Genomic DNA, 23,239 nt, shown 5'->3' with positions numbered 1-23,239 from the left:
CACAGAGGATCTAGACTCAATTAATTCACCAGATAACACTTCAGACACCAAGCGTGTTTCCCGTTGTCGGTAAAACCAAAGGAAGCATCCGCAGCGGAGAAGGCAATGGCAAGATTAAATTGTAAAATAAATGAAATTGGGTGCTTTCAGGAGAAACAGTGGCCTGTGATCAATAGAAATGGGACTCTGGAACCTAAAGAAAAACCATGCAATCTGGAAAATGACAAGAAATCCAGTCCAACCAGATTACCAATTTGTCTTCTGGACATCTTTGAGGACTGTTTTCATATTATGGTATTTCAGACTCAATTTGGAATGGATCTATTTTGAGTGCGTCCATTGCCAAGGAGAGAAACCTTTGGAATAACCATTACTTGATTCATAACAACAAAAACATAGGGAAAACGAACAAAATTTTTATCCTCAGTGTTACAGCAATTATTTTACATCATGTGACAACCATTTTTCTAGTGAAAGGCCAATGTCTCTCCAGTTCTTGAAAGCAATACTTGAGGCAATCATTTTCATCCCACAGAAATCTATCAGAAGAAACATGGTGCACATAACTGCCAACAAGATCTCTGCTAGAAACTTCAGTGTGAGTATTCAATTTTCTTCCAGTGATGTATGAAAAAGTGAAGGAAATGGCGCTGTTGGTTGTTTGTATTCACTCAAGGTGTCTGCGGCAAGCCGGCAACTTATGTCTTCTTGAGGATAATGCACCAGTTCGACTTATCATAGAATTGATCAACAATAACAATATTGTCTATTCCAGAGACTAACCTGCAAAGGGATTTAAGGATGTTAGCTCTTGCATAGATAGCAAATACTACCAGGACTCTCAGAAATGGACTTGGAAACTCACATGCTAATGCAGCAGATCAAAAGCTTATTTGTCTTACTAGGGATATAAAAAATTCAAAGCAGAATTACTGTTAAGAATTGGGGGAATGGAGTAGAGTTCATGTCCAATATTAAGTCTACATAAAAAAAAAACATTATAAGGTGGACAGCCTGTATTGTGCAGGTTGTCCCTTGCTTTTGTTTTGTTTTTTTTTTTTGTGGGGGGGGGGGGGGGGGGGGGTTTGGTTCTCCAATTTATCTTAAGATCCAGATTCTCCCCTTTCAGCGTGGTTGGCAAGGATTGAACCTAAAAAACTGCTAAGAAGCAACTTCAAGCTCGCTACAGCAGGTTCTTGCAGAAAAGTGAAACATTAGCACAAGTAACATTTTTCTTACTTATGTTGGCCCTGATTTCTTGTTTTCAGCTGATAATCATAGTAGCTAATGAGAACATATAGAATCTACGTGGCCATAGGTTCATTTGGCTAATTTTACCATCTGAAGAACTCCTTAGTCCTTGGTCCTTATAATAGATACTCAAACTACATTTTTATCCAATGCTCATTGGTTGGAATACCTAACTATTCTTGTGGTTGGTATGAGGACGTACGGGTGTTATCCAAAGAGAACAAAAAGAAGTCTTCATCAGATGGCCATGGGTTACATGAGAGACAGTCAAAATTATAAGGGAACTAATGAAGCACTTAAAGAAGGCCACTCAAATGAAATAGAAATATTAGTCCATGATGCTGAGTATGGAGTTCCATTATGAAAGCACAATATATTCAAGAAATTGTTATTTCCATCCTACAAGAATAACATCAAGTATGCTTAAATAACATATTAAATGCTGTGCCACACACTTGTACATCTCTTTTGGCTTATTTTGTTCAATATCACTTTCAGTCTCTCACTCATGAGTTAGTAGTGAGCCCATCTGGCTCCAACAGATGTTGGTAGAGTATTATTAGAATAAAGAGGGACTGAGCTTTTAGCGTATTTAGGCCCAATAGGCACTAGTGATTCTGTAACTGAGGAAACAAAGGGCATAATCATGGGCTTGGAGATCCAAGAACTTGGTAATACAGTGACTTGAATATGAAGGTGATGCCAAATTTGTCATTGAATGGATGTGAGTCAAGCAAGTGCAGGTTTTGGAGATACTTCAACTTATTAGATGGGCTAAGACCATCAAGTGTTCCCAAAGATACACTAATTGCCTGGTTGACGAGTCAGCTAATCTGGGGTGCACAAAAACCCCCTATTTAGGACCTCATATAGTAGTTTGTCTGTGTGGGCTTCAGCTTCAAGCCAGTTATAGCTGTCTAAGATAAAATTAACCTTTATTCCCAGAAATTCTATCATGGTTGCCAATGCTGATATGATTGATGTTAAACCCAAAGCTCACCCCAGCCCCCCACAACCCATAAAATGATAAAAAGAAAAAGCTATGGTACTTGCTTATTGAATGAAGAAAATTTTAGTTTAAAGAGTATCAAGAGAGTTGAAGATGAGATAGATATGTGTGTGGAACTATGAAAGACACAATATGAGGTTCTTGTAAAGCTTCAATTCAAATCCATTGATCAATGGTTGGAAATTATAGTAATAGGTTCTTCAATATCACCAGATACACAGGGTTCTATAGCAGCAACACATGGACAGTCATAAAAATTGAAAAAAGTTACAGAGCACAAAATTATCAAAACAAAGAAATATCACAAAGGAAAAAAAAGGTGTACTGCATTTTATAGAATAGAACAAACACCATCAAATGATCTAAACCATCTTAGCCTTTGCCACATATATATGCAAAAAATGTAGAGGATGGCTTGCTTCACAAAGAAAAGGTTTTAGGCAATAAACTCACTGTACAAGTATTTGCGATAAAGCTCAACCTAAAGATGCTGATTATTTCATAATGAGAGCCAAGGAGGACCAAAAATGAAAATCAATTTAAAACTTCAAATGGAAACAGCAGATAGAAATAATCTCTTACCTTTCAAGCTCACCGTTGATGAACACGTGGTAGTATCTATTATACACTACAGCACCTTTTTTATCATCTTTCTGAGCAAGTCCATTTGCAAGAGCACAAGCGGAGGCACCACTAACTTCAGCGCGATGATAAGGCATGTGCCAAGGGACAAAATATTCCTGCTGATTTTCAAGATTCTTCCCATTTTGAGGAGAAAATGAACTTTCATCTTTTTCCAAACATATATGTGTAGTTTCGCTGGTTGTGCCCTCAGATAACTGCTTAGAATCTCTTAAGTGATCTCGGCCACTATTTTCCTCCGTTTCTGGGATACTTTCTAGTGTCAAGGTAGAAGAACTACGAACTCGAGGACTCCCAGGACCTATCCACTCTTCTGTGTACTTTTCAGTAAGGGGGGTCCATTTGGTAACCAATGACCTATCCTCTTGTTCTACAGCCCAGACTGTAATTAGGACCATTCCACCCTCCTTCACAACTCGAACCAATTCAGCTATTGCTTTCATCCTTCTGGTTTCTGTGCTTAAGTGATGCAGTACAGCAATAGAGATTGCTGCATCACCAAATCCAGTTCGGTAAGGAAGGTTTACAGCATCTGCAACCATAACTTCATGCCCTCTTCCTGCACATATATTGATCAAAGATGCACTTATATCAGAACCTATGAAAAAGCAATCAGGATTGAACCCCAGGTACTTTCCATTTCCACAGCCTGCATCCAAAACGAGAGACCCTCGAGGCAAGGAATTGAGAAAAGCAGCAACTTTTGGCCACTTTGCATATCGTGTGGCGCTAAAATGAGGAGCAACAGCATCATAAAAATGATGGACATACTTCTTTTCGATATCTGGGGTGGCTTGAACACTTAACGACTTCTTTTCACGGCTTACTGCAATGGGCTTCCGAAAACAAAACTCTTCCTCAACAGGAGGCAAACTGGAAGCAACATCTACTTGGGAATCTGTCATTGTATAAAAGGCTCTTTGATTATGAAGCCTGTTGACTATATGAGTAGAATTTATGAACTCCAGCGATCTATTCAAAAAGCTCTCTACTCTTGCAACACTAATGATCATCACACTGCATCTGAACTTCAAGCTGCAAAAATTCCACTTCCAGAAATAAGTTAACATTACGCATTGAGCTACTTAACTGGTTAACCCTTAAGCATATGGAATGAATGAAAAGAAAGAGCAAATGCAGGGTCAGTTCCAGTATGTCTCATTTCCAAGAACTCCTTTTGACAGGCACAGAAGCAGACATGAGGCCTGAAATGCAAACCATCCAAAGAGGACCCAAAAGTAGTAATTGGGCGACCCATTTCAAAGAAGCTCAAAACATATACCTCAGGAATGCGTGTTCTAACATTTATGTTTTTGAATGAGAGAAACAGATACCCAATTCAAATTTCATTCCAAATGGGCAATCCCAGATTCTTAGCCACAATTATACAGTCAAAAGGTGAAAAGAAGAAGAAAAAATGAGATTCAAAGACAAAGCAAGCTGTTTAGGGCTGGCCTATCTGTAATCGAATATAAAACTATGAAAAAACTATGAAGACTGAAGGTTCAGAAGATGTGAAACAGAAGGGTGTTCAGAATCTTACCGAGAACCGAGAGTTTCATGAGGGATGTCATGAAATGAGGAAGGCGGAGTGACTGAGAACCAGAGTGATATTTCAGACGAGCATCAGTAGCGACAAATGCTAGGGCTTTTGCTTTTTAGTTTCGTTGATGAGCAGAAAGAGAGACAGAGAAGCAAAGCTTGAAAATAACGGAGAATCGGCAGGAATATGTAAAAGGGCACTAGGGAGCGCGGAGCAGGGTTACGAAGATTGGAATCGGAGATCGAAGTGAGCTGAATCGTTCGTAAAGCTGCAAATCAAAGGGAATTTAATTAGATTTGGTGAAATCGACTAAATTAGGAGGTGACAACTATTACATACACCACAGGGAGAGTCGAACCAGTGACCCTTCGGCTTTCACTGTCATTAACCTCATCAACCCTCATGAATTGCTCAATTGATAAGACCAACCCCTCATAACTATGAGGTCAAGGTTTTGAATCCTCTGGCCAGCAACAAACCAAGAACAATTCACGAACCCATGAATAAAAAACTCCTACGCCCATGGACAGGATAAAGGCCACTCCATTTTATTAGGCATAGCGAGAGCCTCCGGGCTCCGCAGTGGGCAAGCCCATTATAGTCCCTAAAAATAGCAACAAACTAGCAAGAGGAAAAATCCTACCTCAGACACTCACTGAATATCATCTACCATGACACAAATTGCAATCTCTCAACTACAATCAAGGTTGTTGAGAGTTTTCACTAGACTTTCACAATTTGATTCCACTCTTATCTTCCTCCAACCCAATGCCTTCACTAGGAGCTGAGCCTCCCTAATGGCTTCAGTTTTTCCCTGTAATGCAGACACAAGACAAACGGAGCTTCCCTCCGCTAATTGGGCCAGTGCATAGATCGCATTCGATAAAAAATCTAAACATTGCGTAGCGGGAGCACTAGGTCGCCATTATTGCATCCCTCTTTTACTTTAAAAAAAAGGGAAAATAGGTAAAATGTAATCAATCGTTATCGATTAAGCAATCCTTATGATATTCCAACCTACGTTTGTTGGGCCCCGAAAGCCACGTTTTATTTGCATCATCGAAAGTCAGAACGTGTTCTAGACTTCTAGTTGTGATGTCAGACCATTATTTATAGCTCCGATTAGCTACTTTAACTTAATTTGGCCCATCCAATGATAGCCCGTTAAGGACCATTGAGAACCCAATAATGGCCCATTTAAGTATCGCCATCATAAGCTTGGCCCAAATTAAAACCCTATCAAGACTAAGGATGTCAATTACTTATCGAAACCGAGTTTAAAGTATTGGTATGGAGTATCATATCGGTTAGGTGATTTTAAGAGACATATCATCCTGTATCAAGTATTGTATCGCTTTGGCTAATGTAATTTAATGTAATCCAATGGAGAGACGTATCGAGCTGCATTGTATCGGTTTGGCCAAATATGGATAAATATTGGCAAGTATATCGTATAGTACCTCGGGATATTTTAAACCTTGTTCGAAACTGTTTAACCATATAGTACATATCGAAACCGAATTTCTTCAGTACGATTTTAGTTTTAGGTATTCATACCTAAACTTTACCAAATTAAAGAATATAAATGTAATTTTACAATTAAACAATTTTACCTTTACCCTATCCCTAATTACCTGTTTTAAAATTTCGTTTCGTCCTTTACTCTTCTTCTTAGTTTTAATTGCTTTGTCTCCATTAATATCATATTCTATCGATTGTTTGATCGTAATTTTATTAGGATCTTAATGAACTAATAACAAAAATGACATGGGATCGTTCATACCAAAATTGTATCACATTAGATATCGTGTTTAAATTGTTTTCTCGCACTAATTTAATACCGAAACCATACTGTACCGTGTAAATACGGTATGGTTCGATTCTGGTTTTTAGTATTTAAAGTTGGTAACTTGATACCGTATTAAAACCGTACCGATTGACACCCTTAATCATGACCCGGTTAGGAAGAAAATGAATTAAAAGACCCTATTAAAACCCAATAGGGGGCAAGGGAGGATGTTCAATTGGCAATTCCGGATAATTTTCCATTGAGGGAGCACATACTACTCTCTTGACGCTTCTCCATCACAAAATAAGAGTGCGGCCTATATGAGACTCACTGGAGGTCCTATCTCTAGATTATTTTAATAATATTTTGACATAACCCCACATCTATTATATGGTAAAGAAAACATCGAGAGAGCCATATGGATTCCCACGGAGGTGATCCAGACTCTCAATTGACAAACCAAAATCTCATAGTATAAGGTCAATGATATGAATTTTCTTCGAATTAGTTGAGGGGTGCCTAAGCTGGCACAAACACCTCTTAATTTCTATAACATACTAATCAATCAAGATAGTAGTTTCAGTATGAAAGCAGGAAATGGGAAACACTCAAAAATGGAAATAGAAGTTGAGAAATCATAATCAACTTTACTGAAATTTCCAAAAGGGGATGGTCTACCATGAAGCATAGTCCTTTTCATACCTAGTTATTTAATTTTAAATCACGTGTGGAAAATGGAAACAATTCTTTGATGTGCTTTTGTTTGTTTCTAATCTTTCTTTGTTTGTTTCTTATGAATGACTCAAAGAGGGATAGAGAGTGATTTGGAAGGGTCCGCTATCTGTGTTGTGTAAGTAAACTGGATTCTGAAGTTTCCAACTAAAAGCTCTGAATTATATAAAAGTCAAAGAACCAAGGCTAAACTTTGAAGATTTTAGAGAAGATTAGTATAATTCATGCTGCACTTCTCAAATGACAAAGTTGCTATTAGGGTTTATTGGTGGCATTAATAACACATTGTCAATACCCATTAGCAAATTTCCATGTTTAGGTGAGGGTTAGTAAACATTTAATGAGATTGACCTTCTCAATCTCATGGTAATATTTGAAGAACTTGTAAGAAAAGTCTTTTATGTTTTTATTAATATTCTAAGGCTAGACTCAATCTAATTTAGATTTTTTAAAAGGAATTTGTATTCTTGTAACTTGTAAGCATCGATAACAAATCATTCGTATTAACTTACATATAGTAGATCCCCATACCGTGTTGATATCGTATTAATTATAATATGAACAAGGGAAACTTAGTCAAATTCTACTAAAAAAAATAACCTAGTCAAAAAGTTTTTTTTTTTTAATTTATTAATATAGACATCTTAGGACAAATTTTTCTGACATTAGCAACCCTTGGCCTTGGCTACACAAATCCAAATGCCATATTGATTTTAATTTATTGATTGATAGACTTTTGCTAGTAATAAAGCAGATTTTTTTTTCCAACTTTCAAGATTTTAAAATTTTAAAAATTTGTTTTTATTAATGAAAGTCAGTTTGACATTTTATTCAAACAAATTCGATTCTTCGACTGTGTGCATGCATGTAAATGTTTGTGTTAGTATACAAATAAGTTTCATGTCATAGAAAAGAAAATCTGTTAGGTGATAGAAGGTTACTCTCCAGACAATAATTAAAACCTTTCAGCCTCTCTCAACGTTGTGAAAGTCTTTTTTTTTCCCTTTAAAATTGAGTTTCATTCAAACTAGCTTATGCATGCCTCGGTTACATTCTCAATAGTTGCTTTATATCTATCTAAACATAAGGCTGGGTTTAACCCCTCGTCTCAAAGAAACTTAGAACTCTTAACCTTATACTATGAGACGTTGGTTTTCATAGAAGCTCTTTGTGTTCACACGTACTACCTTAAAAAATTCAGCAGCCTGGTCTTCCATGAGGAGAATCGTCTCTCAATTAATGCATGAGAACTGGTGTTTCATTCTTATTCTCATGACTATAAATGGATCGAGCAGTGTATGTGTAAGTTGTGCATCTGCTTTTCCAATATACATATTTCACTTCCATTTTTCAGCTTTCAAGTCTCATAGTGTTGTAATTCACAGGTGAAAGAAAGAAGAAATAGTTGAAGATGTATCAAACCCAACTCTCCTCTGGTATGTACATACAAGATTTCAGTTGGAAATCCTTGATTTATTGGTGTACATGTTTGAATTTTGTTGTTTCTTTGGTAGGATATTGCACAAAGGTTCTTCGCAATGCAAACATGGAGAAGTTGCAAAATGGGTACTTATTTCAAGAGGTGTTGCTTCCAATCTTGTATTGATGACTTTTCCTTTTTGTTTAAATTTCCAACTCAAATCATCCTTACTGATCATCATTCAGTGTCCACACAGAAGGATGATTTATAGAATTAATAGGAGTAATCCAAATGGACACTTTACTTGAAGCTAGAAAATCTGTGTTTCAGGTTTTAGTTATCTACTTCAAGTGCTCTTAATTCTTCCCTCTTACTTTGTGATCTATAGATTTGCAGAAGAGAAGAGGAACACAGGTTGAGATATCCAGAAGCAAATATAATAACCCTGGGAGTTGGTGATACTACTGAACCTATTCCACGGATCATTACCTCTTCCATGGCTCAGGTAACCTTAACTAAAGACTTGCAAGTCAAATAACAATTAAATTATAATGATATTACCTAATTCTAATTGAAGAGATTGACTTGTAGTAGTTATAATAATCAAATGAAGGTCATGAATAGTGAGTCAAATGGCTTCAAAAATCTACGTTAAACTAAACAACCTTTAATTAGTTGAGTCAATTGACCTCAAAATACACCTATATATACGCTGGATTTGCAGCAAGCTTGTGCTCTATCAACTCATGAAGGCTACAGAGGATACGGGGAAGAACGAGGTGACAAGGTAATTTATTGCCATAGCAGTGTTTTCTTTTCAGTTGCTTTTATTTCAAGATTGTAAGTAATTCCATGTAAATCAGGCACTCAGACAGGCTATAGCAGATAAGTTATACAGACATGTGGGACTGAAAGATGATGAAGTTTTTGTATCAGATGGTGCACAATCTGACATTTCTCGCCTTCAGGTATCTTATTTGGTCTTGGGTTTTGAAAAGTTAAGTATACTTAACCTGAATTTAATGGATAAAGAAGGCACCAAAGCCAGGGTCAAGCCCTGTGAAAGGCCTAAGATTTGATGGCTGTTCTTATATATATGATTCAGACTTCTCATTCATGGTAGAAACAATATGTGCAAAAGGAAATTTTCATAGTGAATTTCCTGCCTAATCTCTACTGTTCTGCTGCTCATGTAGCTGCTTCTAGGATCCAATGTTACAATTGCTGTTCAAGACCCCTCCTTTCCAGTGAGATTTCCTAAACTTGATCTAGCATAACTGTGTTGTCTTATTTTTAACGTGGCAGTGATTAATGCAAATGTGCTTGAGCAGGCATATATAGATTCAGGTGTGATAATGGGTCAGAGTGGTGAGTTCAATGAAGAAGCTAGCAACTACAAGAAGATTGAGTACATGAAATGTGGACCAGAAAATGATTTCTTTCCGGATTTATCGGTTACTCCAAGGACCGATGTCATTTTCTTCTGCTCACCGAACAATCCAACTGGTTATGCTGCTTCAAGGGAACAATTACAAAAACTTGTAGAGTTTGCTACTAGAAATGGATCAATTATAGTCTATGACTCTGCCTATGCTGCTTATATCTCAGATGATAGCCCAAGAACAATTTTTGAAATTCGTGGAGCCAAAAAGGTGAGTCGCCCATATATCTAGCAATCTTATTATTAATGAAATCTGAATCTCTGTATGAAGGTAAGCATTTCTCATGCAGGTTGCAATTGAAGTCTCTTCTTTTTCCAAATTCGCCGGATTCACCGGAGTTCGTCTTGGTTGGACAGTGGTTCCTAAGCTGCTGAAATATGCAAATGGGTTTCCTGTCAATGGGGATTATAATCGCATTGTTTCTACCTGCTTCAATGGTGCATCAAATATTATTCAAGCCGGTGGACTAGCTTGCCTTTCACAAGAAGGCTATATGGTATATAGTTTCTTCCAATTAAAATTAATCTTAAACCTCTAAATCATCTTAAAATTTCAAAGTTCAAGAAATTAATGTGATCCATGTCATCTGTTTTCAGGCCCTGTGTAGTGTGATGAACAACTACAAGGAGCATGCGAAAATCTTGATTGATACATTCACTTCACTTGGGTTTAAAGCATATGGTGGTAAAAATGCACCTTATGTCTGGGTTCATTTCCCAGGTTCAAGTTCTTGGGATATATTTACAGAGATTCTTGAGAAAACACACATAGTTACAGTTCCAGGCACTGGTTTTGGCCCAGGTGGTGAAGGGTATATTAGAGTAAGTGCGTTTGGTCGCAGAGAACATATCATGCAAGCTTCTAAGAGGCTCAGAACATTCTTTAAATGAAAATGATTCATCTCGCCTTGTATTACAGAAAAAGAATAGTGAAGGTCAAATAAAGATTCTGAGTTGTATTCGACGTGTAATCTGAAGATTCTGAACTACTAATATCAATGCAAAACCAAAAATAATCATTTTATGTTTATGATCGCATATTCAGCCCCTAATTTTCCAGTGGGGTTTAAATTTTTTCATGAATTCTCATGCTCTGCTCCTAATTAAGTGGGAACTTGATGGGTTTTTCAATGAGAATTTTGTGGGCGCAGCTTTTTGGATGGAGAGATGAGAGATGTTCAACCATTCATAATTAATGGACTAGACCTTTGGATGGTAATTATAGGAAAATTTTCTGTTATAAATTATCTATACGAATAGATAAACAGATTTGCATTTTCCCCTCCCTTCTGAAACTCCACGTAGATTTCTTCCTCTTAAATGCAAAAGTTAAAGAAGAGGAAGGAATTAATCATGAAGACCGATCATACCCAACCTTCTAATGGGAAAAGAGACCTTGGTATGTCAATCAAGAAGTTCATTTTGATAAATTGTCTTCCTTTTTTGAAAGTTATTGATATTGATCGGTGGCTCTGTAAATCTAATGGTGTTGTTGGTAGGATATCGCACAAAGGTTCCTCGCAATTCAAATATGGAGAAATTGCGAGATGGGTATTTGTTTCCAGAGGTCTGTAAGATTATATTTTCTTCACTGACTCTTTCTTTTACTGCTTCTTCATGTCGTCTCATCCCTATTTTAAGTGCAGATTCGAAGAAGGGAGGAGGAACACAGGAGAAAGTACCCGACAGCAAAGGTGATAACCCTAGGAGTTGGTGATACTACTCTGCCAATTCCAGAAATCATTACCTCTTCCATGACTCAGGTAATCAATTCATTAATATTAACAACTCCAATCACAACGACGTCAAAAACCCTAGAAGAAGAAGAATCAAATTCTTTTCCCAACAAGAGATCTACCTGTAGACAATATGTATTGACCTCCATTTCCTAACTAATACATAACATATTCTGGTTTACAGAAAACTCGTGCTCTTTCAACGCATGAAGGCTACAGAGGTTATGGGCCTGAAATTGGCGAGAAGGTATTGCATTGCAGTGTTTTGCAAGATTCATTTGGTGTTGATTATTAGATAACTTGGTTTCAAGTTCCAAAACTGACTTATGTCTGTTACTGTTTTACTGGTTAACTGATACAAACGAAAACCAAACCAATTACAAATTTTCCTAATTTTCTTTAGGTTCTTTATTTCAAGATTTCAATTCATTCCAAATGCAATCCTGCAGGCGTTGAGAAAGGCTATAGCAGATGAGTTATACGGCCATGTAGAAGTGAACTATGATGAAGTTTTCATATCAGATGGTGCGCAATGTGATATTTCTCGCCTTCAGGTAAATAAATTTTTTGAGCTCATACTATGAGGCGTTGATCATATAACTATTTATATGGTTTTTTTTGTTTGAACACCACTATTCTGCTACAGCTACTTCTAGGATCCAGTTTAACAATGGCTGTTCAAGACACCTCGTTTCCGGTTAAAACTTCGAAACCCTAATTTTCATTAAATCCCCCTGATGATGCTTGTTTAGTGATTAATGAAATTGTGTTTGAAAGGCAGGCATATATAGATACAGGTGTGATAATAGGTCAAACAGGTGAGTTAGATGAAGAAACTAGGAGATACAAGAACATTGAGTACCTGAAATGTGGACCTGAAAATGATTTCTTCCCGGACTTGTCAACTACTCCAGGGACGGATATCATTTTCTTCTGTTCACCAAACAACCCAACTGGTCATGCAGCAACAAGGGAACAACTACAGAAACTTGTAAAGTTTGCAACTAAAAATGGATCGATTATAATCTATGATTCTGCCTATGCTGCTTATATCTCAGATGATAGCCCAAGAACAATTTTTGAAATTCCTGGAGCTAAAGAGGTTTGTCAACAATCCATGACATGTTCTTATATCATGTGAAACTCTGTTCTAAGGGATGAAGTCAATATGTGTTTGATTCCCATGCAGGTTGCAATTGAAGTGTCCACTTTTTCCAAGTATGCTGGATTCACTGGAGTTCGTCTTGGATGGACAGTGGTTCCTAAGGATCTGAAATATGCAGATGGGTATCCTGTTATTAAGGATTTTGATCGCATTGTTTGCACTTGCTTTAATGGTGCATCAAATATTGTTCAAGCTGGTGGACTAGCATGCCTTTCAAAGGAAGGACATATGGTACAGTTTCCATAATTTCTTCTGATCAAAAGTTCAAAGTTCTTAGTAACTAAGAAACTGACCTAGAGAATATGAATTCTTTTGTTTTCAGGCCTTGTGCAGTGTGATAGACATCTATAGAGAGAATGCAAAAATCTTGATTGATACATTCGAGTCACTTGGGTTGAGAGTATATGGTGGCAAAAACGCACCTTATGTTTGGGTTCATTTCCCAGGGTCAAGTTCTTGGGATGTGTTCAACCAGATACTTGAGAAAACACACATAGTTACAGTTCCAGGCATTGGATTTGGTCCTGGGGGTGAAGGTTTTTGCAGGATAAGTGCTTTTGGTCAAAGAGATCATATATTGGAAGCCTCAAGGAGATTCAGAACTCTCTTTAAATGAAATATTTTTTTGAAGCCATAGATATCTGCAGCTGGGGACTTGGACTTGAGGGCTTTATCTTGATGGATATCCATTAAAAGGTAGAGATTTAAGGGAAGAACAGAACAAAGCCATGAAGGACCACACCATGCACTAAAACCATTTTGGCTGGCAAAAGTAGGGTATGGCAGAGCACAATTTAACAAAGCCATGAGGACCACATTATTCTGTCCTGGCTAGCATTGTCTATTAGTCCTATAATTTCTATTCTTATTCCATCCATAGATGCTGAATAGTGCAGCAAAGAAAGATACATTTGCCACCAAAAATGCAAATGGCGAATGGAACCTAAAATCATCATGGTGTTCTCCAAGGTAAGGTGAGTACGCAGCACCTATAAATTACCTCCTCCTCAATCCTCAGCTCCTCACAGTAGAGTTCCAAGTGAAACCCTCCCACTGCACGGCTCCAAGAATGTCCTGTGTTGGAGTTCATATGGCTGAGGTATACGTGATGCGTAAGCTCCACAAGGAGAAGATGAAGACAGCCCAAGGAAGGGATTACAGTGGTTGTGGAGACACACTGGAGAAGAAATCCCATCTATGCAGTTTCCTTGGTGGGAGGAAGAAGGTTCACCCAAGCACCACTACTGCTTCAACATCGGCTTTCTTTGGCAACAGAAGAGCTCCTTAGTTGCAGTGTTTGTGTAGCTTCAAAAATTTTGTATGTTTGAGATCTTAGTTTCTTATTTTCCGGAAACGATAGTCACTTTCCATTTACTGTATCTGGTTGGATGGGAAATTAAAAGCATACATATTAAAGCATTCATACCATATATATTATACTAGGGTATGCTTTGTATTTCTTCCAATTTTGGTAAGAAACAAGAAACTACACAAGCAAAGATTATGCTACACTAAAAGTGAGGGCTTTGAGCTTCTTTTGCCATTGGCCTCAGACTATCTGCATAACTACATAACCTGATCAGCTTCTCCGCAACCCATATGCTCTAAGACATGCGACAACTGCAAGTCTGTGATGAACTGTCGTCCTTAGCATTTTGAGTCAGAGGATTGAGCAGGAACATCTATTCTTCTTTGCGGAGTCAACTAGCTGTTTTTCTGTGCCAACGGAGACACTATGTTAGTATAGACAGACTTCTGGGTGAGGACTAACTAGCATTCTGCATCTAGCCTCATATCATTTATTTGGACATCAATATAGATGTCTTAACTCTTAACTACAATTTTATTTTTTTTAAGGTTCCCAGAATTTTTTCTGGGGGCTGCAGTAGGGATGAGACATCCCTCAAGGAAATGTTGCAGCCTACATGGTTTGGAAGATGAAGGATTTCTATATGGTCAAGTGTTTTTAAGTTATTTGATATGGTGAAAGGACATTCATGCACTGGAACCTTACACTATTATATGTGGCAGATAATGGTGGAGGCCTAAGAGATACTCGTGTGGTAAAAATAAAATAACTGACCATCATCATTACCATCTTCAGATACTAACAGTTCAATGCCATTCAAAAGGGAACCTTGTTTATCCTAATACCTCAAGCAGATTAAAACTAGCTATATGTGGCAGAATACAGGGATATTAATGGCAAATTCCTACACACAGATAATGGCAAGGGGTTTCTACCTGATGAGCAGTATAGATAGGGTTACTTAGAAGAGAATAACTATAGAGCTATCAAGATTGTCTTCAAGTGTATTAGATGCCAATGAAGGAGACACAAATTCAATTGAACTTTAATAAACACTTGACCTGTAAGGATTCACAATGGGAATTACCACCAACCCCCACCCCACCCCCACCCCCCCCCCCCCCAAAAAAAAAAAAAAAGGTGTTACCATTACAATCTTGCATACTTTCAACTCCCAAATGGTAAGGAAGCGTTCCAATTATACTCCTAACAAACCTATTGACAAAAGAAAACACTGCACAAGTTTATCGATTAGGGAGGAGAGTTAACCACATGAGCTTTCTTCACAACTGGAACACCATTCAGGTTGTTCACTAGTCCTATGACATTTACTTTGAATCATCTCACAAAGAAACACCTGCAAAAATAAATTATGAACCTTGTTCTTCAACTGGAGTATTTCTTCAAGTCTTATTGATATTACTATTTTTTATCCTGAATATTATCTGGACCCAGGAAGCCCCCAAAAAACTTTATTAATTCAAAAAAGGGCAAGGAGAGAAAGACTGGAAGGATATGAACAGATGTAGGAAAACAGGTACAGTATCTGAGGATACTGGAACAGGGAAACAGAAGTACTTATTGTCATATAAGTGGCGCAAGGCTTGCAGGATTACAATGAATATCACAAGATCCTGCAACCCTTATTGTGCATGCCCTTAATCCCTTCTACTCCTGAAACATTTCTTGTATGATAACTAGCGTTACACTCAGCGAACATGCACTAGAGTCTGATAATGGTAGGGACAGGAGAAAGGCTGGAATAGTATAATCAGATTTGGCAAGAACTGCACCTGAAAAATATTTAGGTCTCTTACCTCATCTGCAGGAGTCATCAGCAGATTTCGGTCGACTTTCTGAAAGCCTTATACAAGCACAGAAAATAGTTCCTGCAGTAAATTTACTTTAATTTCCCAATTTGTCCAGTATAAATCATTTTTCTTTTGGTTGACCAGTTATCTCACTTTTAATGGCACAAAGATCAGTTGACATAGCTTTCTTTGATCAACTGTCTTTGCCTGTACCAATAATCGTGTTAGTTTACTATCCATTTCAGTTGCTAAAGAACTATATTCATGAATTTATTTCAGTCACTATCAAACCAAGAAGAGTTTTAGTTGGTATATATTTCAATCACCTATGGCTACCTAGAAATGGGGAAAAAAAAATCAGTTTAAAGTCCAAAAGAGGTAATTATTAATGCACTTATTGAGATCAGTGGCTATGCTTATAAGAATTCAATTCACAGAGACCTCACAGACCACAAGGTAGATCAGATGGTATTATAGATCACAGCCATCACACTATGTCAAAATCAAAGATTATGTGTTTTGTGAAGTTACCACCATTCTTGTCTGCTAATGGAGGACGAACAACAACATGCATAGTGATTACTCCACCCGGAAGTTCTCCAATTGGTATTCTGCACTCTGCAAGGGTCCTGACGTTTTCCAGTATCTTACCTGCATTGATTAGCTTCAGATCACTTATCGTCCTGGGTGAATTTTCTTTGTCTGCCAAACCAAAGACATATAGATGTCAGAAAACTAGACAGCCACTGAGAGATTAGCGAAAGAGAAGGTGAAGATCATATATTACAACAGTTATTCAATATCATCTCACAGTTAGCCCAATAAAACAGGGGGGAAAGAAAGAGAAGAGAAAAGGGGGGGGGGGGTGAAGAACCCATTACTTGGAAAGCAAGCACCAAATGACGATCACAGGGTCATCAAGTGAAATCAATTCTACTTTTGCTGCTTCAGTTACAGCATTCTGAAGCAGCATTCCTGAATATGTAATGAAATCCAACAAATTATCCAAGTCACCTGTCACAAAGATCATTTGGGGTTTCCAGGGTATCCAGGGCAGTATTAACACTTTCAAGTTTCAGAAAAATCCCTATCAATCAATGAACTGGGAGTCTTAAGATGCCAATGAGGTACATGAATATACACATTTAGACACTGTAAGTTAGATACAAGAGGCAGGATGGGAAGGCAACAGCTTGAAAAAGATTGAGATTGTGTCACTGGTTTCCGACAGAATGGTGAAAAAAAAATCTGATCAGCATAACACAAAGGGTATGGGGTGGAAACCATTAAAAAAAAAAGAAGAAAAAAGAACCCAAATGGAACCAGAATAGTATGTCCACAATGAAGACATGGATTCAATTCCAGAGAAGAGGACACAAAGAAATGCAAGCTATGTAAACTAGAGCAGAAGCTTAATATGATCTGGTTAATTCAGAACAAGCCAGCTGACACCCACACCGTAAACTTCATAAAGATGGGTTGATCAATTGAATTGGTTTTAATGGGTGCATTAAAAAGCACAACACATCATAATGTTTGAGCTTCACCATCTATACACTTAAGGGGAAGAAAAAAACATATTTTCAAAGCCCCACCACTCAAAAGAATTTGTGACTTGGTAGCACAACACCATAAATTGATTTGATAAAAACATAAAAAAAATTTGTACCACTATAACTATTTTTATGCCAGAAAACAAAATCTTAATACCAAAAAGATTCTTAACAGATATCTAAATTGGAAAGCAGCTGAATACACCAAAAAAATAAGTTTCATTTTGCAAAACAGTTGAAAATGAATCCAATTCTAAGCTATCAATCAAAAGAAGAAAAAAGATGGTAATCGGGTGATCAAAGATCCCATACTGAACTAAAGCAAGGTATATGAAAAACATCTAACCTTTAGGCCATTGAGCAAGTATGAGTTCTTTAACACTTCCAACAGTGGTAGTAGGACTGTATTTGTTGGGTCCAATGTCGGTTCCATCGATAAGCCTGAATTTGAGCTCCATCAGTTCCTCTTTAGCCATTAACTACTTCCAGAGACAACTCTCCCTCACTTCACATCACCAAGATCATATATTTAACTGAGAGAATCAACCCAAAATGACTTCTCCTAACATGGTCATAAGAGGAAGCCTTTTCCCGACATAATCTTAGAGACGAAAACAACCAGAGGCTTTGGCTAGAACTTGGCGATACTATGATAGCACCCAGTCATCAATTAGATTCATAGCAATCCGTTTGAGGCAGAAAAGAAAACACACACACTAGCTCTGTGTCAGATTCTTTAGAAGCTTACCCAAAAGCATCTCTTTTTCCCAAATATTCTCCTTTTAACAGCAAATTTTCTTGTCGTTACAGGAAAGACCCACCAATCCAGATCAATCTCTTTATTCTAAACCAATAAAACATCAAAACTGATAAAACGAAAAACAACTGAAAGTCCACCGGGTCCATCTTGAAACGAAAAAACTTACCTAAAGGATCATTTCCATACCAAGAAGGAAACCCATTTCGGAGCAGGAAAATAATGTATTAACGAAGCAAAGAAAGCTACTTTCCAGCTTAACTTGAGCACTAACCTCCTTTTATGGCTAAAGGCACCAGTGAGGCTTTACTGAAACACAAAAGAAAGAAAAAGACATCGTCTCCAGGAATTCTTTTTCCACGGAGAACAGCCGATGACCACACCATCACTGTTTTAATGCGTCAAATCCTTTACCTTTTATAATTTTATATTATTACCCGATTCTGATCATCACAGAGTTGGCCGGTTGAAAACTCAAAACAGATTGACGTGTGGAGGAGGGGGGACCCCGCCGCCCCCCGATTGGTGCATGATCATCACCTAGGATTTAATTTAAAATCCCAATGTGATAATGAATATGGTGATGACCCTAGCTCTCTGACGTATTCTATTCATGGACTTCGAATGTGGAAGTTCGACTAACGCCACTAGTTATAATTATCACTATGTCCTGTTCTTCATTATTTTTTCTTTTTGAAAAAGATATCTGTAAACAAGAGGATACATTTGATCGCCTATACTCTTTAAGACATTGATCCTCATTGATGTTACTCCTCTGTCGGTTGTTCAAAGGGACCTCTGACCCAAAAGTAATGAAGGAAGAAGATGGAGGGTGATCGATTTCGGTTCTGGAAGAACCAGTAGTGGCTTTTACCAGAAAAATAAAATGCTAGCAGTGGCCAGAACGATGGTGATTCCATTACCATTGCCTCCACTGTTGACATGTAATGGGATTCTATACTTTGGCACTTTGGGTTGGTTGATTGCCCATTAACATTAAAAATCTAAAGTTTATTTCGCTCTTCATTCAAATGCGTGAGCAGCACTTTCCAAAATTATGATTGGTTCTGCTGCGACCAACCTCACTATCTTCTTTAACCGCCTTATTTTTACCAACAAAGACAAAAAGGACAGGAGAACCTAGCATCAACTCTACCTCAATGACAGCCTTTTCCATGATTAAAAAAATCCACAGATCATAACATGTTCTTGCCCCAGCTCAGCTCGGTGGTTCTCGGAAGACCTTGATCATCAGTTATTAGTGACTGGGTAATCTGAACTTGATTCATAGTTCTTGAACTACTATGAATTTTATCATACTGGAATGTATATAACAAGACATGACATTTGAACTGTAAAGAAGACCTACCAAGCCCAGAGATGAAAAGGAGATGTCAAGCAGTTAATGATGCTCGGCTTGGATGAAGCAAAAACTGGTCCAATAGAAGCCAAAAGTCATGCTTATCTTCAAGCCTTAGAGGTCATTCATCAGTCACTCGCAGAATGTCAACTATGCAACTGTTCCATGATCAGGGATAGTGGACGAGTTGGGGATAGTGCCTTAATGGAATGCTGACGTTTCAAGCTGTGACGAAGTCTCTATAATGGTATTTCATTTCACAGCTGAAAAGAGAATCCCAAATGCTATATTTTGTTTGAGCTCAACGGTTTCTATGGTGTCGTGGCCCCTTCTTGTTGATATCTATTCCTCATTCATATCGTCAAGAACTCTATTATATAGATACAAGAGAGGAGAAGATAGATAACTAATATTGCCAACTGCTTTTCTTTATTCCTTTTTTTTGGGTGGATAAACATTAATGTTGCCAATTCCAAATCAAGGAGAAGACAAGAGATAAAATCTGGACTTAAGGAATGCTTAATAATCATACCTGCATAAACATCCTACGAATCAATCCATTTAGCAAGACCCTGAATTCAAAGACAAAGCAACCTTCATTATATGCATCAAATAAGATGCCAAATCTGAATTTTTAAACAGAACCTCAATATGGATTACTTCTAAACTTGGGCAGTGCAACTACTTGTGTCAGCAGGAGTTAATTACGATCATCAACCCCCCCCCCCTCCTTGCAATGATCCAAATGTAAGCAGGAGTCATACTATGACTTTCATAATTTGCAGAAATGATCACCAGAACGTCTGACCTTATCTCTGTACAATCAAGTCTTGGTGTAAGCATTCCTAATACTGTTAGATTTCAAGCACCTGACAGCTGACAAGCTCAGCAGACCCAAAATTCTGAATGGCAATAACCTTCCAGGCTCTGGATTCTGCTTGTGACATCGAGTCACAATCTTGAAATGCAGAGCTCACATTGGACGAAGTTGGCACATCAGAACGCATTGATGAATCACAGGTAGGGAAACTTGCACTGGGGGTCCTTTCTGAGGAAGATGAAGTTGATGGAGAAGAACTTAATTCATTAAGGAGGTCAGCCTGAAGAACTGCAATTTCATGGTTGGCATCTTTCGTAATGACATGAAGCTTCCCTAGAAGACCAGCAAGTAGATATGGAGTCTCCGAATCAGTGAAATCCTGAATAGGAACCTTCCCCAGAACCACTTTCCATGCATCCTCTTGGTAGTCATATATCTTGATCTTACCACTATCAAGAGAACTAGAGGGATCCAATGCATAGAGCTCCCCGTCCACCACAACACTCAATTTCGTCCCTGCTTGCCTTGCAGGCCAACCCTCTCCCATTCCAGTTGGCATTTCAACCCATGAATCCATTTCAGGATCATACATCTCTCCTCCCAACATCAACAAAAAAGGGCCAGGAATAAAGACTCTGTGCCACGCATAATCTTCCCCGGTATGAAGTCATCCCAGTGGCAATAGGCTTCAGCATGTCAACCAGAAAGGCAGTAGGTAAGACCTGAGCTTTAGAGAATGGCATGTTTGGTACTTGTGACCACTCCCCAGTGTAAGGGTCGAATACTTCGGCAGATTGAAGAGGAATCACACCACCACCACCACCCTTACTTACCCCTCCAACGACATAAAGCTTGTTCTTCAAGATACCTGTCTTACAATATGCCCTACCAATGGACATAGAACTAACTTCACTCCACACATTTAGAACTGGATCAAATCGCCACACACACCTCATGGCCGAAGATCGAGAGAATCCACCTAATACATAAAGGCAGCCATCAACAGCCCCAATAGCACAACCACACAAGGGCATTCGATCTAATCCATCCTTCCGTCCAAGCCAGCCCCTAATTACATCTGCAATCTTACCGCTAGATCCAACCACATTCCACATCCTAACAGCAGATAGCCCCTGCTTAGATTCTTCTTCACAAGCATAGTCTGGCATTGGTGGCAACAGTTGCCATTTTCTGGATAAAGGATCCAATGCATACCATAAAAGCTTATCGTCATCAACCTTAGTTAATATATAAAGCCATTCTTCTGTTGTTCCGAGCTCTTTCCGCAAATTGAAAAGTTCAGGACTTGTGATGGCAATTTTCCAGCTCCTTGACACCTTCTTAATACTCAAGTGACATATCCTGGGAACTCTAGCTAGTATCTGCATTGATATCTCATCAGGAAGACTAGGAATCAGTCTCGGATAGCTGTCATTAAAAACTGACGACATCCGTTGCCTCTTTCGGATCTCATTTTGTGGAACTTCACCATACTCGCTTGCCCTGAACCCATTACTAGCAAAACTCAGAAATGCCCCCATCAAGGACTATCTAGTCACTTAAGGTATGGAGGGAATCTGGACTTTCCACTCTTCTCAGTTTATTCCATACGTTGGATGAGTCTCTGCATCATTTTATTACTAATCAACATAATGCTGAATTCATAAAAAGTAAACTAAACACACAGGGAGGAACTGTTACTAGTATAAATATTATGAATACTCTTCAAGAAGAGAATGAGAAGGAATGCTTCAGAACGGGAGGTTGGCCATAAACAAAAATTTTCAAATTATGAACATTCACATAATTTTACTGGATATCCAACAAAGGAGAAACCAACAACATAAACGCACGGAACATAAAACATTCTAACTATTTCCAAACGTAATGATACTCACATAATTCTGCATTTGAAGATGGAGACTTCTTCTATGTCACAAATAAAGATAAAGCTATATTCCTAACATGTTTAGTTCATTCCGATCGTCAATAATTAGCCCATACACCTCAGTTTTCTCCAGTGCCCACACACACACGCGCAAAGTAACCCTAATTCCACAACACAACCGATCCCAGGCAAATCGAATAACAGCTTAAATGACAAAGCAAACTCATGCCATGCTCCAAAAACGCCAAATCCATTAAAACTAAAAGAGAAATTAAACCCTGAAAGCAAAACATCATGTGAAAACGATGAATCAACAGCAGGAAATCAACAGAATCAGTGCAATATGTTTCTACATTACCTTAAAATAAGTGAATTAAAAAGAGGATGGACGAGGAGATTATCCGTCAGAAACCTCGGAAAAACTCAGGAACAAAACGTCAAAAACCCTCAAAGTTTCGGTTGTTGCATAATGCCGACAGCTATATTCTACGATTCTCTATGATTGCTCTGGTCGGTTCGCTATCAATCAATTTCCCGGTCTAACTTTAACCGTTAGATTGTGTTCGCTTTGCATTTTCGAACAGTAAAAGATCTGAATCTCACGGTCTATAGCTAAACAAACAGGTAAAGCAAACATGTGGCTGTGTCAAAATATCTACGAGGAAGGAGAATGTAATAACTGATTCAAAGAAACCGGTTTCATGCACGGCCGCGTATGATGCATGCCTGTAACTGTTCAATGGGAACGACAATTGGAATGAGGAGCCATGAGTCCATGACGCACGTTTTCCTTCGTGGGGTCATGCATATCTATCGTCCGATTGGAATCTGTGCCTATTATCTAACCAATATAGTGAAGGGACCTACGCAGTTGAGCATAGTCTGGATCACCTCTCTGTCCAAGGGAGCATTGACGCATTTTTATTACCCAGAAGGTGATTCAGATTTTACCTCCTCGGTTGCGGTTGTTTAATGAGTCTAGATCACTTCTCTGTTAGAGTAGAACAATATGC

At 38.2% G+C, this 23,239-nt stretch overlaps 4 protein-coding genes, 1 long non-coding RNA gene and 1 pseudogene across 8 annotated transcripts; 3 read left to right on the top strand and 3 right to left on the bottom strand.

Annotated features, from left to right (window-relative positions):
• Positions 1-113: 113 nt before the first annotated feature.
• On the bottom strand, positions 114-5,307 carry LOC149009198 (S-adenosyl-L-methionine-dependent methyltransferases superfamily protein). Of its 3 annotated transcripts, none has more exons than XM_089164137.1 (4): positions 5,089-5,307; positions 4,446-4,713; positions 2,843-3,937; positions 114-783 (listed from the first exon to the last, which is right to left on the bottom strand). In XM_089164137.1, exons 3-4 carry the CDS (start codon positions 3,913-3,915, stop codon positions 699-701), a joined length of 1,158 nt encoding a protein of 385 aa, XP_089020263.1. In that variant the 5' UTR covers positions 3,916-3,937; positions 4,446-4,713; positions 5,089-5,307; the 3' UTR covers positions 114-698. The 3 variants fall into 3 exon arrangements, with proteins under 3 accessions (XP_089020263.1, XP_089020264.1, XP_089020262.1); XM_089164138.1 differs by lacking the exon at positions 5,089-5,307 and adding an exon at positions 4,804-4,945; XM_089164136.1 differs by lacking the exon at positions 5,089-5,307 and having other exon boundaries at positions 4,446-4,945.
• A 3,005-nt stretch (positions 5,308-8,312) lies between these two features.
• Positions 8,313-8,855, top strand: LOC149009197 (uncharacterized). The gene is made up of 3 exons (XR_016174407.1): positions 8,313-8,402; positions 8,481-8,548; positions 8,775-8,855. It is a non-coding gene; the product is annotated as an uncharacterized LOC149009197 (long non-coding RNA).
• Positions 8,856-8,882: 27 nt separating this feature from the next.
• LOC149009196 (LL-diaminopimelate aminotransferase, chloroplastic-like) lies at positions 8,883-10,803 on the top strand. Its single transcript, XM_089160974.1, has 8 exons — positions 8,883-8,891; positions 9,111-9,173; positions 9,250-9,354; positions 9,583-9,633; positions 9,718-10,038; positions 10,118-10,324; positions 10,425-10,649; positions 10,747-10,803. Exons 1-8 carry the CDS (start codon positions 8,883-8,885, stop codon positions 10,801-10,803), a joined length of 1,038 nt encoding a protein of 345 aa, XP_089017100.1.
• Positions 10,745-13,614, top strand: LOC149009195 (LL-diaminopimelate aminotransferase, chloroplastic-like). Its single transcript, XM_089161309.1, has 9 exons — positions 10,745-11,226; positions 11,327-11,394; positions 11,474-11,590; positions 11,748-11,810; positions 12,013-12,117; positions 12,210-12,260; positions 12,345-12,665; positions 12,753-12,959; positions 13,051-13,614. Exons 1-9 carry the CDS (start codon positions 11,148-11,150, stop codon positions 13,342-13,344), a joined length of 1,305 nt encoding a protein of 434 aa, XP_089017435.1. The 5' UTR covers positions 10,745-11,147; the 3' UTR covers positions 13,345-13,614.
• A 26-nt stretch (positions 13,615-13,640) lies between these two features.
• Positions 13,641-18,500, bottom strand: MUB6 (membrane-anchored ubiquitin-fold protein 6 precursor). The gene is made up of 3 exons (XM_089161310.1): positions 17,748-18,500; positions 16,380-16,550; positions 13,641-14,444 (listed from the first exon to the last, which is right to left on the bottom strand). Exons 1-3 carry the CDS (start codon positions 17,875-17,877, stop codon positions 14,389-14,391), a joined length of 357 nt encoding a protein of 118 aa, XP_089017436.1. The 5' UTR covers positions 17,878-18,500; the 3' UTR covers positions 13,641-14,388.
• Positions 18,501-18,724: 224 nt separating this feature from the next.
• Positions 18,725-22,703, bottom strand: LOC149009193 (F-box/kelch-repeat protein At1g22040 pseudogene; annotated as a pseudogene). Its single transcript, XR_016174282.1, has 3 exons — positions 22,585-22,703; positions 22,237-22,504; positions 18,725-21,962 (listed from the first exon to the last, which is right to left on the bottom strand). The product of XR_016174282.1 is annotated as an F-box/kelch-repeat protein At1g22040 pseudogene (transcript).
• Between the last annotated feature and the right edge of the window lie 536 nt (positions 22,704-23,239).

This window comes from Hakea prostrata, chromosome 7, assembly GCF_041222555.1.
Source record: "Hakea prostrata isolate BN-2017 chromosome 7, UWA_Hpros_2, whole genome shotgun sequence".
Lineage (NCBI taxonomy): Eukaryota > Viridiplantae > Streptophyta > Magnoliopsida > Proteales > Proteaceae > Hakea > Hakea prostrata.
Note: the sequence above shows the minus strand (reverse complement) of the source record. Positions and strands in the feature narration are given on the sequence as shown.

Bases quoted from the DNA above. Each gene is read 5' to 3' on its own strand.
- LOC149009198 (XM_089164137.1), bottom strand. From the start codon at position 3,915: ATGATCATTAGTGTTGCAAGAGTAGAGAGCTTTTTGAATAGATCGCTG. The intron at 784-2,842 runs GTAAGAGATTAT...ATCCCTTTGCAG, and splicing joins ATCAACGGTGAGCTTGAAAG to GTTAGTCTCTGGAATAGACA.
- LOC149009196 (XM_089160974.1), top strand. The intron at 9,355-9,582 runs GTATCTTATTTG...CTGCTCATGTAG, and splicing joins CTGACATTTCTCGCCTTCAG to CTGCTTCTAGGATCCAATGT. The intron at 9,634-9,717 runs GTGAGATTTCCT...GTGCTTGAGCAG, and splicing joins TTCAAGACCCCTCCTTTCCA to GCATATATAGATTCAGGTGT.
- LOC149009195 (XM_089161309.1), top strand. From the start codon at position 11,148: ATGCAAAAGTTAAAGAAGAGGAAGGAATTAATCATGAAGACCGATCAT. The intron at 11,591-11,747 runs GTAATCAATTCA...TCTGGTTTACAG, and splicing joins TTACCTCTTCCATGACTCAG to AAAACTCGTGCTCTTTCAAC. The intron at 12,261-12,344 runs GTTAAAACTTCG...TTTGAAAGGCAG, and splicing joins TTCAAGACACCTCGTTTCCG to GCATATATAGATACAGGTGT.
- MUB6 (XM_089161310.1), bottom strand. From the start codon at position 17,877: ATGGCTAAAGAGGAACTGATGGAGCTCAAATTCAGGCTTATCGATGGA. The intron at 16,551-17,747 runs GTTAGATGTTTT...TTGGTTTGGCAG, and splicing joins ACTTGCTCAATGGCCTAAAG to ACAAAGAAAATTCACCCAGG. The intron at 14,445-16,379 runs GTAACTTCACAA...CCGTTGGCACAG, and splicing joins ATTAGCAGACAAGAATGGTG to AAAAACAGCTAGTTGACTCC.